This window comes from Galeopterus variegatus, unplaced genomic scaffold (genome assembly GCF_000696425.1).
Source record: "Galeopterus variegatus unplaced genomic scaffold, G_variegatus-3.0.2 Scaffold946, whole genome shotgun sequence".
Lineage (NCBI taxonomy): Eukaryota > Metazoa > Chordata > Mammalia > Dermoptera > Cynocephalidae > Galeopterus > Galeopterus variegatus.
In genome coordinates, this window is record NW_007727057.1 from 201,767 (window position 1) to 215,894 (window position 14,128).

Consider the following 14,128-nt stretch of genomic DNA (forward strand, 5'->3'; position numbering starts at 1 on the left):
TTAAACTTCTTCTTGAATTGCCTTGCATATTTTGCTCAAAAATACTGAAAGGAATTGAATTACTCTTTAAAGACACATTACCCTTATTTAGTAGTTAATAAAGGTACTACATAAAGCCTAACAGAACTGTTCTTCTACTAAACAATTAAAACTAACTCTTCTCTCACAAGTCAAATATAACCAAATAACTCTAAATTAACTGAAATTTTATTAACAATATAATTTCAAAGAATCACATTCATTATAGTATAGACATAACATAAACAAAGTAGGCAAGACAGATATATTTCTAAACATTTATCAATAATTTATATTATTTTGAAGAATTCAAAAGGAAAAAGGTAAAAAATGCTGATAGAATACTGTAAAAATGGAGTAGAATAAAAGTATATAAAATTATGGTCAAACTGTAATAAAATGAATTGCAGAACTATATATATATATACATATTTACATCAATATTTGTTTTATTTAAAATCTAGGGAAATATGTCTGATTTAAAATAGTTTAAGAGGACTTCTGATCAAGATGGTGGAATAGATGGTCCCCAGCATCACCCTTTCCCACAATCAACGAATTTACATTATTTTTTTATATTTTAACTTCTCAATATACATTGTAGTTGATTTTCATGTCCCTTTCCCCTTTCCTCTTTCCCCCTCCCCCCACTACATCATATCTATTTGTCTTAACAAGCTCAAGGGATAGTGATTGTTGTGTCTTCTTCCCCCCCCCTTTGTTTGTACATTTGTTTATTTATTTTTAGCTCACACAAATAAGTGAGAACATGTGGTATTTCTCTTTCTGTGCCTGACTTGTTTCACTTAATATAATTTTCTCTAAGTCCATCCATGTTGTTGCGAATGGTAGTATTTCATTCTTTTTTATAGCAGAGTAGTATTGCATTGTGTAGCTACACCAGTTTCCTTATCCACTCATCTGATGATGGACATTTGGGCTGGTTCCAGAGGCTATTGTAAATAGTGCTGCAATAAACGTGGGAATACAGGTATCCCTTGGGCATGATGATTTCCATTCCTCTGGGTATATTCCCAGCAGTGGAATAGCTGGGTCATATGGTAGATCTACCTGTAATTAAAAGCAATGCCTGCCAAGCTGGGGCCGCTAGAGCTCAGGGGAAGAGGAGGAGAAACCTATGGAGTTCATGAAGGTGGGAGAAGCTGTGATGAGAGAAAGGAAGGACCACTGTAACCATTTCGAGCCCTGACCACTTCAAGGCTGGCCCTGGTGAGCACACAGAGGAAGAGATGTCAAAAGCCTCTGCTATGCCCTTTGTGTGAAGTTGCATGGAGGCTGCAGGGGAGAAGAGGGCCTTGGTGGCCCACCAGGGGAACACTGGGTCACAGCATGGACAGCTGGCTTGCCCTCCAATCAGCACAGGCCCACTCAGTGGAGACTGGTCAGGAATATAGAACTGTAGGGGTGCAGTTTGCCAAAAAGCCTCAGGCCCAGATCAGTTTCCATACAAACCAGGTATACCACACCTCACAAGACCCAGAAGTGCTTAAAAGAACAACAATTAAAACCTGAGCTGCACAAAAAGCCTTCCACAGAGAATCAGCAGCAAAGCATCAATTTAGCTCAACCACAGGGCTCAAGTGCTGGTTTCCACAGGAAGTTCCCTGATTTTAGAAGTAAGCAAAGGAGAACAAATTAGTTCCAGTGCAGAGTTTAAGTGGTGGGGGTAGTTAATCATCCAACACAGAACTGAAAAAAACAAACAAACAAAAAAAACCCCCCACAGATCACAAGTTTCTGATATTAACCAGTAAAGGTCTAACACCACCAAAGAACACCTAGAAAACCTAGAAGGACCAACTTGGGGCAGTGGGGAACCAAGGGCCTCAGCCATGCCCCCCCTGATGTCCACATCCAGCCCAGTGATAACCACCAGGTTGCTGCCAGAAGTGCCCACGGTTCCCAAGCTGGGGTGGTGGGCGGCAAGGGCCTTAGCCATGCCCCCCTTAAGTTGGCATCCAGCCCAGCCACAACTAAGCTGTTGCCAGAAGCTCCCTGGGCTTCCCTGCCAGAATGAGGGGGATGTCATAGGCCTCAACCATGCCCCCTCTTCCTCCTCCTGCCACCCTATCCCCTCTCTTTTTTCCGTCTCCCCCACAACTGCTCCACAACATCTTAGAATGTAAAAAATAAATTAATTAATTTAAAAAACCAAAATAAAATAGTTTAAGTGACTGCTCAGGCTCCTTTTCCTGTATAGGTTCCACCCATGCTAGTTAATTGCCTGCTGAGTACAGGGAAAGAGAAGGTTTCCTGCTTCACTGGTGGACAACCTGAATAAATGTGAATAACTTTTGATGTCACTGATGTCTTGGCATGTTCCTTGGAATCAGCACCATCATTGCAGATAATTGAAACAGACCCTGAAAGTCCCTTAGTTCAGTTTTCTACATATAGGTGAATAAATGTTTTTGACAGAATTCTTGAACACTTTCAGTAATGCAGTGTATTCTACCTTGTAAAGCAACTTATTTCACTTAAAAGTATTTTAATTTTTAATATTATACAATAAAATTAACTTTTTTTGGTGTACAGTTTTATGAATTTTAATGTACATATACATTTAGATTCATGTAACTACCACAATCAGGATACAGGCCAGTTCCATCACCCAAATAAACTCTCGTGCTAACTCTTTGTAGACACACCTTCCTCCCACCCATAACCCCCAACAACCACTGATCTGTTTTCCATCACTGTAGTTTTGACTTTTCAAGGTAAAAGAAATGGAATAATATGGCACAGAATCTTTTGAAACTGGCTTCTCTTACTCAGCATGTCATTGAAATTTTTATCCAAGTTGCTGCATGTAATAATTGTTTCTTACTTTTTCTACTTAGTAGCACAGCCTATCCTTTCATCCACTGAAGGACCTTTGGATTGTTTTCAGCTTTTGGTTATCACAAATAAAGCTGCTATAAACATCTGAGTACAGATTTTTATGTAAACATAAGTTTTTATTTCCCTACAGTAAAATACCCAAAAGTGGGACTGCAGCATTATATGGTAAGTATACCTTTTAACTTTGTAAGAAACTGCCAAACCATTTCAAAGTGGTTGTCCATTTTGCATTCCCACCTGCAATGTATGAGAGTTCCAGTTGTTCTGTATCCTTGACAACACTTGGTATTGTCAATATTTTTTTTCATCCACTCTAATAGGTGTGTGGTGGTATTTCATCATGGTTTTAATTTGTATTTCTCTAATTCCTAATGATGCTGAGCGTCTTTTCACATCTTTATTTGCCAACCATTTATTCTCTTTATTGAAGTGTCTGTTCAAGTCTTTATCTAATATTGTAAAATTTTAAGTCCTTATCTCATATTGTCAAGTCCTTATCTCATATTCCTTATATATTCTGGACATAAATCTTTTGTTGCACATATGATTTGTGAATATTTTCTTCCTATATGTAGCTTATCTCCTCATCCTCTTGGCAGTATATTTCCAGAGTGAAAGATTTAATTTTGATGAAGTTCTATTTATAAATAGTTTTTCTTTTATGGATGATGAGTCCAGTATAATTTTAAGAAGACTTCACCCACCCCCAGGTCAGGAAGTTTTTCTTCTAAAAGTTTTATTTATAGTTTTGTTTTACATTTAGAACTATGATCTATTTTGAATTATATCTGTATAAGGTGTGAGGTTTAGGTCAAGGTTTGGGTGTTTGGTGTATTTGTGTATGAGTGAGAGAGAGAGAGAGAAAAACGATGACTAATTGTCCCAACACAGTTTGTTGAAAAGACTATCCTTTCTACACTGAATTGCTTTTGCATTGTTGTCAAAGATCAAATGACCATATATATGCAGATCTATTTCTGGACTGTTTACTCTGTCCCATTTATATCTATCTCTATGCAAATACCACACAATAATGATTAGTGCACCTTTACAGTAAGTTTTTTAAATGGCTAATGTGATTCCTCCAAATTTTTTTTTCAAAATTGTTTTAGTTATTCTAATACTTCTGCCCTTCCATAAATTTTAGAATCTGGCAGTATAACTAAAAAGAAAAAATTCTGCTGGAGTTTTGATTGGTATTGCATTATATTTACAGATCACTTTGGGGATAGCTATACTTTTATTATGCTATGTCTTTAAATCACAGCATGACTTTCCATTTATTTGGGTCTTCTTTTATTTCTTTCACTAGGATTATGTTGTTTTCAACCTACAGTTCTGCATCTTTTTTGTTAGATTTATATTTAAGTATTCAATTTTCGGAGCTATTGTAAATAGTGCTTTTTGTTAAAATTTTGACTTCCAATTATTCATTGCTTAATTTAGGAATATAATTGATTCTCCCAAGTAGTTTCCTTTCCTCCTGGAAAATCATCTACCCCACACCCACAGCATTAATGCTCTCTGACTAGAAGGCTGCATTGCCGCATTAAAAACATGATGCTGGATTTTAACCTACTAATGAAGTATACTATTGTTATTAAAATTTCTCATGGAAAGTGAAGGAGAAAAACTAGTCATCTTTTCATGAATTTATGCTGTTATTTTACAGGAAGTGGCAGTATTTATTTCACAAATCAAATAAAAACTCCTCATTTTTAGTATTTCAAGGTAACTTTCTCGAAAACATATATCTCAAATAATACTGTGGATGGATTAGTGAGACCACACTAGAAGGCAGCTACATAGAAATGTTCCAAAATACTAACCACTCTTCCTAGAGAAAGTTAATTGGCTCTTAAGTTATGGAATAGCCAGTCTGAGGCTAACGAACCTTTTTTATGGTCTATGTCATTCATCACCAATATGTAGTTTTGTGATACCTTGGAGGTAAGAGGGACACACGGGGCTGTGCAAACTCTCTGAAAAGCAGTCTGGTCACATCTTACCATTGCTTGCTCTATTCTTCATTTCAGTATGGACTTTGGTTGCATTTACAATCTAATCTCTACCTACTCTGAGCTGCTGATCGCCACCACTCTCTAACTACATCTCTTTGAGTGTGTCTTATGTTTTCTACACTGTGACTTTCATGAGAAAAGTCTACCTTTTAAGACATGTCTTGTCAATTAGTTGGGATAGTCTCTGAAATCTAAAGATTGCAAAAATCTGGTCTGTGAATGACCCAGGTCATGGATAGGGGAGATGAAAAAAAAGACTCAACTTGTTTGCTGCCAGACTTGCAGTAGCTGTCTTAAGAATAGTGAGGCCTCTCTCCCTTGTTTGGGCTCAGGAAGAGGACAATTGGTATCAGAAATATAACTATTAATATAATTATTCAAAGAATTTAGGATGAGGACGTAGTAGTAAGTACCACGTTTTACTTCTAAAGTTGGCAAAACTTCTGAAGGGTTGGAAAGAAGAAAGAACTTTGAATGTTTTCTTCGTTTAAGCAATCAAGATCACTCACACCTTTGAATATTCTTATCAATCTTTCAGGTTTTCTTTTGAGAGGAAAAATGTCACATTTCTTCCTCAAGCGTTGGAAGAAGAGAATATACAATAATGAAAATATTTACCTAAACAGGTTGCTTAGACTCCAGATTCAATTTAAATATTCTTATTAAACTAAATGTGCCAATTTTCCTGGAGGTCATTGATTTACATAAAAGTGTATTCTCTGTCTGTGTGGTTATAGGCTTTAAATAAAATTTATACAAGAAATTATTTTAATCTGTGGCTCAAAATAAGTTGAAAGATTATGATCATCAATATGAAAATGGCTAAGCATGAAAAGAGATATCAGGAGTCTATGTGACATGGAAAAAGAACCACCAAGTTACTTTGGTTTGTCATATTTATCCAACAGGACTGATTTAGAACTACCTCCTCTTAGATAAAGAATAAAAAGCAAATGAGGTAACTTCTTTTGAAGACTGGAAACATACAGTCCTGAAATACAGTTAATTATTATTTGAGACTTTCACTAATATTTGGCATAACTTCAAGTTTGTAGCATAACAACCATACTAAAGTTATATTTTATAAACCCTATTATATTTTATATACATTACCTAAGTTATCTCTTGGTTTATGACACAGTAAAAATACTACCAGAATAAGGGGAAAGAGTTGTTTTTTTAAAAAAGCAAGCTACATATTAAAATTAAAAAAATTTCTTGAGGTTTACCTAAAAAATTCTTTATTATTGTTATTATTGTGGTAAAATAAACAACATAAAATTTACTATTAATGACATTTAGTAAATTCACAGTGGTGTGCAAACATCACCACTATCTAGTTCCAGAACATTTTCATCACACTGAAAAGAAACCCTATACTTATATAGTAGTCACTCCCCATTTCCTCCTCCTCCAACCCCTGGAAGGCCAACAATCTGCTTTCTGTCTCTATGGCTTTGCTACTCTGGATATTTCATATAAATGGAATCATACAATATATGGCTTTTTAAAAAAATAAAATAAAATTTTTATTCTGACCAATAAGTCCTGAAATCAATATCAGAATGAAACTCAATAGCCAGTACTTTCTGACCTGAGGGGGTGGAAGAAAAAGAGAAAGGCAAGAAGGGGAAGTGCCTTACATAATTTCATGATGACTGATTTGACAAAGTAAGGAAGAGTTTGAACTGACTCCAAAGACAAAAGGAATCCTATTTTAATATCTCTTAACTATAAAGATGATGACATAACTTTTAGAAAGATAAAAAGAAAATGGAATAGCAGACTATACATTTAAAAATATATCTAAACTATTCAATCAAAATATAGAAGAAAATAAAATTGGTGAAAATGTTTTAGTATATATATAAACAGTGACACTTGTAAATTAAAATTATCCATTAGAAAGTTTTGAAGTTTATATAATCAATATATAGTTTACATGCATATAGAAGGTCTATATATGAGCTTTTGAATGCCATCTGAAAATCCTCGTCAACAATAATAGATTTTTTTCTCAAACAGATATCTGAACATCAAATAGATAAAGAGAGCACACATACTTCAGTGTCTAAAGAGAAATGTTAAGATTGTTTACTGCATTAAACAAGACTGATTTTAAGTAGGACATAATATAAAAAATTAAGCATATATAAAAAAATACGTATCTTAGAAGTATCAGCTCAAAAGCTTATTGACTTTATTTTTCATCATGTGGTATAAGTTATGAATTAAGATTTCCATAGATAGTGGGAAAAACTTGACAGAGAAAAAATTTAAGTAAATGAGTCTATATAACAGAAGAATAAATTACCAGAAATAATATTCAATTTTACAGATAATTTAACCATGAATTTTAAACAGTGTAATTATAGATAGCTTACTAACTCTGTCACATAACAGCTGTGACTCTAGTCCAATTACTTAACCTTTCTTAGGGCTCCAATTTCTTATTTGTAAAATGGAAATAACTCTCTACCTCATAAGTAACAATGAGTAACTGAGAATAAGGCATGCAATGCATTAAAAAGGGTCTGGGGCACAGCTAACTTAACGAGTGTTTACGATTATTTTATATAGCTTCTCCTTCAAAATATGCCCACCAAAACTGTCAAACAGACTGGTTTCTGCATTTTCAGGGACTGTATTTCATTTTTAATTTTTATCATGTTTGGAAAGCTAATCATACATACTTCATTTTTTCATCAATAAAATAACCATAATGAGCTATAAATCACACTATATAAAATCTAAAAAAATCTTTCCTAAAATATGCTCTCAAGTCACAAGGCTTGTTAAGAAAAACAAACAACAAATAAAAATACCTTGAATTACTCATCTTTTGACATATGAAGACACTAACAAAGAAGTCTCCTTGGTTGATTCCTCTGAAGTTCAGTGACATTGAATAAGTGCTGATTCTTTTAATCATGTAAAATTAAAAAAAAAATTAGCTATACAAGTCAACTTACTTGATGAAGATCATCTCCCAATGCATATTCTGCAAAGTAGCCTGGAGCAGCAGATGAGGCTCTAATGGCCTGCCACATTTTGTACTGACAGCCTCCCAAATAATGAGAATTGATTCCAGGAAAATGACCATAGTTTCTGAACACGAAAGCTTTTGGCGTTATCCCTCTGTTTACTATGGTACTTACAGCAGCTACCTAGTGAATTAAAAAGTGAGCAACACCATTTTAAGCAGCAATATTTGGGATCTGTAAAAATTAAATAATACTTAGTAGTATGAATGAATTATCTATAATTCTATCCAACAAGATAAATGTGTAACACAACATCAGAGCTTTTTAAATAGATACTTCTTTATGGGACAATGGACACAAGGCCTGAAACAATTCTCAGAAATGTATTACAAGAGAACAATAATAAAAGAGATACATTTGACTACATGACTTGATTTGATTTAAAGAGACATTCAAAAAGGCATACATTTCTAGACCTTCACGTAATAATTGATCTAGCAGTAGTGAATAAAAAACTACTTTAAGATTAATAGGTAATAAATAAAAACTACTTAAAGATTAATAAGTATATTTGCATAATATCATTTACAAATTAGTCTTTGTTTCTGTGCTTTTGGAAAGCATTATGACTTTAAAACTGAAATGTAACACTATGCGAATTCCCAGGACTTTTTGATCATAGTTATTAAAGCTTGGTAGCTGGGTAACTTTGATTAAAAACTATGTCGATCACCCTGGGTCTCAGATTTTATCGCTGTCAGTTGAATTTATGTAAAATGAGCTGTATTTGTTAATGATCTGCAGTATAAATTTAAGAAGCTGAAAGGCATTGTCAAGGCCAAAAATCCTATGCCAAACCTTGCCAGGGGTCTGTTTGCTTTGCTATTTAATAAACAAAGATCATATCCCAAATTTCTGTGAGTAATTCAGGTGTGCCTCCAGGCCACTATGGATAAGAGTTGGCCATAGACTGAAATCCAAAGGGTCTTTCTCTAATTGGTATATAGACAGTGCTGGATCAAGAAACGTTTGAGTGGCTGCTCCATTTACCATGATAAATTACTTTTTGAGGAAGCTAAAGATCCCCTGTACTCACTCTATTTTTTTTATTCAAAGTTGACAACTTCCGTGATTTAAAAGCAAGCAAACAAACAAAAAAGGAGCCCTGGAAATACAAGGGAACAAGCAAGAGGTGTAGAGTACAGCCTAGGGTCCTCTCCAAGAGAGCAAGGTCATTATTTTATCAGAGCCTGTAAGGCTCTGCGTGGTCTGATCTGCCTATCGCTCCAGCCTCATCTCACATGCTGTCCTGGGATCTTTAGGCTCTAGTCTTCAGGAATTCTTTCAGTTCCTGGAATTCTCTATGACTCTTTCTTTCTTTCTTTTTTTTAATATATATATTTTATTTTATTTTGTCAAAATACAATGTGGTTGATTATTGTGGCCAATTATCTCTATGACTCTTTCTGCATAGGTCATTCCCTTTGTCAGGAACGTTCCTACTCATCAGCCTTCACACTGAGATCTCAAATCTCAATTCCTTAGAGTAGCCTTCCCTCAAGTCTCTTTATACACATACTTTCAGAGAACTGTTTTTGTCCTCCATAGCATTTATTTTAGGAAAACTGTATCTCATCTGTATGTTGCCTTACTGGGCTGTGAATTCCAAGTCTGAGTTTCCTCACTAATGTATCCAAAGTGCCTAGCACAGTGCTGACACAGTGGGCACATAATATTTGCAGAATAAATAAAAGTATGAATATGCCAGAGTTAAAGAGCAACAAAGGGAGTTCTACTTGTTTGATTTTTTTCATGTTTACAGCTTGTCATCCAAGAATAAATACAAGCTACATAGGATTCCTAGGCACACAAATCCTTTCTTATTCAAACAAGTATTATTAAAGAAAATAGAACTCAAGCAATATTCAGATCATCAGGTTCAAACAAATAAATGAGGAGCCACACTGAGACATATCTAAGTGATATTAAAAATTTTTAATTGAGGGGCTGGACCCTTGGCTCACTTGGGAGAGTGCGGCACTGGTAGCACTGAGGCCGCGGGTTCGGCTCCTATCTAGGGATGGCCGGTGTGCTCACTGGCTGAGTGTGGTGCAGACAGCATCAAGCCAAGGGTTATGATCCCCTTACTGGTCAAAAAAAAAAACACAAAAAAATTTTTTTTAATTGAAATTCCATCTGTACATTAACGTAATATACATGTGGCACATAAAATTTCTCTTTCAAAATATGAGATTTAAAAACCTCTTTAAAAATCTATTTTTAAAATTTAAAAATACCATTATTTTCCTTAAATCACTAGATTTGATTAAAATAATTATGATAAAATAATCCTTCCTTATTTTTAGTCCTAGTCTTTCATGTTCTTAAACTTTAATCTTTTACTGGATATAGAAAAGGTCTAATGATCACATCCTAAATCTTCATAGAACAACACCATATATAAGGAATTAATATAATCTATTAGAAGAAATTCCTAAGAACTTTTCCCCTTAATAAAAGGGCCCTCATAATAAGTGCTTTTGCTAGATCTTCAGTTTCAAGGAGGTGTTATATTTAATAGACTCTAACCTTACCTTAGGACAGGTGGGATTTCTTGCTGTTTCAATCATTAGTGCAGATCCCATTCTGTCCCTTTATTAAAAGAGAAGAAATAAATTATATCCAAATGATTTTGTCTCCTAACGATCAGGAGACACACACTATGCAATTACTGTTTGCCCACGGCTTTGTTGAAGCACTATGTCAGATAAGACAAGTGTAACAATATCCTCCAGGAGGCTGATAATCCAATTAATGCACATGAAACAATATGCAGTTATTTATTAATCTTTGATTCAAACTGCAAGTATCTATAGCTCTGAGGTGGAACAATCAATACAGGCTGCAGTGACTGGGAAAGATACATGGAGGTGTAGATAGCAAGGCAACATATTCAAAGCCTGGACATATACAGGGTAAAGGCACAAACGCAGAATAAATCTGTTGTTTTCAAGGTCCTCCTGACAGGATAAAAGAGCTATGTTAAGGTAAGACTGCAGAAGTATGTGTGGACTAGTTAGAGTTACTTAAAAACCAGGTCAGGACATTTAGACATTAAACTTGTTTTAGTAGATAAGACAGAGCTAATGTCATCAAAAATCTGTTTTTAAAATGATCTGAGTTGTCATATGAATTATTGCAACATTACAGAAATTGTCCTTGGGCAGCAATTTTCACAATTCCATTATAGGACAATTTTATTTCAATACAGACTTTTTCCAGACTTCATAATTATGTATTTTTCCCTGTATTGAATATAAAGACCACGGTTTACCAACCTTCCTCATAAGTAAAACCATTTTTTTAATGACATTGTTTGAATAATACTCATGTTTCTCAACTAGAATGTTAGTAAATTTCATATAAAGGTAATATTTACAAAGTGCTTAGTGATCTACCATTTACAAGCTTTTAGAAATATCAGTGTAAAATGCTTTCCAAAAAGGACAAGATCTTTGTCTTTCCTAATCTAATCTATACATTTCTTCTGCATGAAGATCAACACAATTTTATTTTTCTAAGCGTCTTTATCTTTTTATAGAACTCTTGCTGTAAAATTGGAACAGAAATCCTGAGAGCATGCTGCTTTCATACTGTGATATTTAATATGTATATTTTGGTTTTCATCCATGGTTCCTGGCTTGTTCTAACCTTATCCTGCCTTTCTGTCTTGGAACTGGCCATTGAGAAATTCTCTGACCTACCTTATCTGATCGTAAGTCATAAGACCCTCATTCCAGAAAGGGTCCTGCCCCATACCCAAGAATGAGTACTGAATGCTATACAGACAGGCCAAGAAGAATTTGAACAAACAGGCCTTGCTGAGTTTCCCCACACAGTTTGTTAATGTTAGATCATACCCTTTTTGTCCAGTAACATTTCTACACAGTTGTTTTCAATCATGCCTATGTAATGAAGCTTCCATAAAAACCCAAGAGCACAGAGTTTGGGGAGCTTCTGGACAGCTGAACATATGGAGGTTCCTGGAGTTGCACACCCGAGGAAAGCATGGACGCTGTGTGTCCCTTCCCCCACACCTCACCCTATGCATCTCTTAGTCTGTATCCTTTGTAATATCCTTTATTTACAATAAACCAGTAAACATAAGTATATGCTTCTTTGAATTCTGTGAGCTTTCAAGCAAACTAATCAAACCCAAAAAGGGGGTGTGGGAACCCTGATGTACAGCTGGTTAGTCATAAGTTCGAGGCCTAGACTTGTGACTGGCATCAAAAGTGGGGGGAAGTCTTAGGGACTGAGGGGGTATAATCTGACACTATCTCTCGGTAGATGGTGTTAGAATTGAATTGGAGGATACCCTGCTGAAGAATTGCTGGCTTGCTTGTCAGTGGGGAGAAATCCCCCATGCATTTGGTCACAGAAGTTGGTTTTCTGTGTTGACTGTTGCGGAGACAGCAGAGGAAAGAGAGTGTGTGTTTTTTTCCACTCACACACTTTTAAGCAAAGTTCACTTTATTTTTTGTTTAAAACTTGGTTTTATCAAAAGAGCTAAAATACTTTAGTGAATTAAGTTATGAATATAAATTTGAAGAGAAAGTTGGGAATGGTAATTGCTTATTTCAGAGATGTTAAAATATGAAAAAACTCTCAACATTCCTAGAGTCTACTGATGCTATAATTAAACACAGTGCCCCTAAAATAACACAAAATCATTGTCAGTATATTAGTTGAGCTACAAAGTGAGCTCAGGCAAGAACAGAAAAAACACCCAGTCAAACCACAAAATCATGAAACTAACTCATCGTTTTAAGCCACTGAATTTTAAAGTGGTTTGTTGGCTGCAAAGGCTAAGTGAAAAAGCAAAGAAAAAACAACTACACTTATAAAAAGTTTATCAACACTGTTATTAATAATGAAGTCTTTGAAAGAGCAAAAATGAAATAGCAATATGCAAATATGTGAAGATACTCTCATGAATAACAGAAGAAAAAAACATTTCACAGTAGAGAAGCTGATTTTACAGTAAATTTTCAAACCTTCATTAAAAAATCTTAACAAAAAGTATTATGATTTTATAATTTAATGAGAACTGATATGAATTATATTTTTCTAATAGACACAAAAGACCCAAAAATAAGTAACACACAATAATGGGTGAGAAGATTTCACGACAGGAAAGAGGTCAATATTCCACAAAATAACTGATATATTTCATGTAATCTCCATCAAAATATCAGTGGGGTTTTTTGATAAAAATAATGTAAGATTCACTTTGAAGATTAAATGAAAATAGCTAACAAAATTGTGGAAAAGAATAATGAGAAAAAGACTTGCTATTTCAATAAAAAAACATAAAATAAAGGTTCGACAACTAAAATTACAGAATTTGTACAAAAACAAACAAATCAATAGAAAAAACAAAAAGCTGGACATAGATTCTAATGTAGTTAAGAATTTAAAATATAATAAATGTGATGTTTCAAATTAGTGAAAAAAAGGAAAAAAAATACTTGGTAAATGATATTGGGACATTTGAATTAATATTTGAGGAAAAAAAGCTTGACCTCCTAATAACATAAATCAAAATAAATTTAGGTGACTTAAGAACTAAATAGAAACAATAAAACCTTAGGACTAGAAATAATATATTTAACTGCTATCAGGGTAGAAAACACTTTATGAACATGAAAGCAAGTTAAAAATCATAAGGAAAAGACTTGGCTAAATGAAAATTTTTAAATCCTCTACATTAAAAAAAATTGTTAATGAAAAATCACTTTTTCAATATCCGGTCAATATATTTACAATACAGAGAGGAATACCCCAATAGGAAAAGAAGCAAAGATAATGCCCTCAAAATTTACAAAAAATGAATATAATAAAAAAATTAAAAATATTCAAACTGGCCAAAAAAGTGATGTAAATTGAAACACCAGTTTCAAAATCTCTCAAACTGATATAGTTTTAAACATTAAATTGTTTTGTGTTCATGAATATTTCATGAAATAGAAATGCAAAATGATGCTGATGGGTAAGTATGATAAAACAACTATGTTGAAAATAATTCATTTTATATGCATCAAGATTCTTAAAAAATGTATACTCTCTGAACCAAAATTTCACTTATAAAAATGTACCTTAAAGGGGGCCGGCCCGGTGGCGCACTGGATAGTGCGCCGCTTGGGAAGCGCGGCGGCGCTCCCGTCCGAGGGTTCGGATCCC

General features: G+C 34.3%; 1 protein-coding gene across 2 annotated transcripts in view; it reads right to left on the reverse strand.

Moving 5' to 3' along the window:
- Positions 1-14,128, reverse strand: part of PNPLA8 (patatin-like phospholipase domain containing 8) — a 49,509-nt gene that overhangs the window by 8,086 nt on the left and 27,295 nt on the right. For both annotated transcript variants that reach the window (XM_008573635.1, XM_008573634.1), the window contains exons 7-8: positions 10,480-10,537; positions 7,874-8,068 (exon numbers count right to left, since the gene is read on the reverse strand). In XM_008573635.1, coding sequence (XP_008571857.1) covers positions 7,874-8,068; positions 10,480-10,537 — 253 coding nt within the window. The remainder of the gene's footprint in view (positions 1-7,873; positions 8,069-10,479; positions 10,538-14,128) is intronic.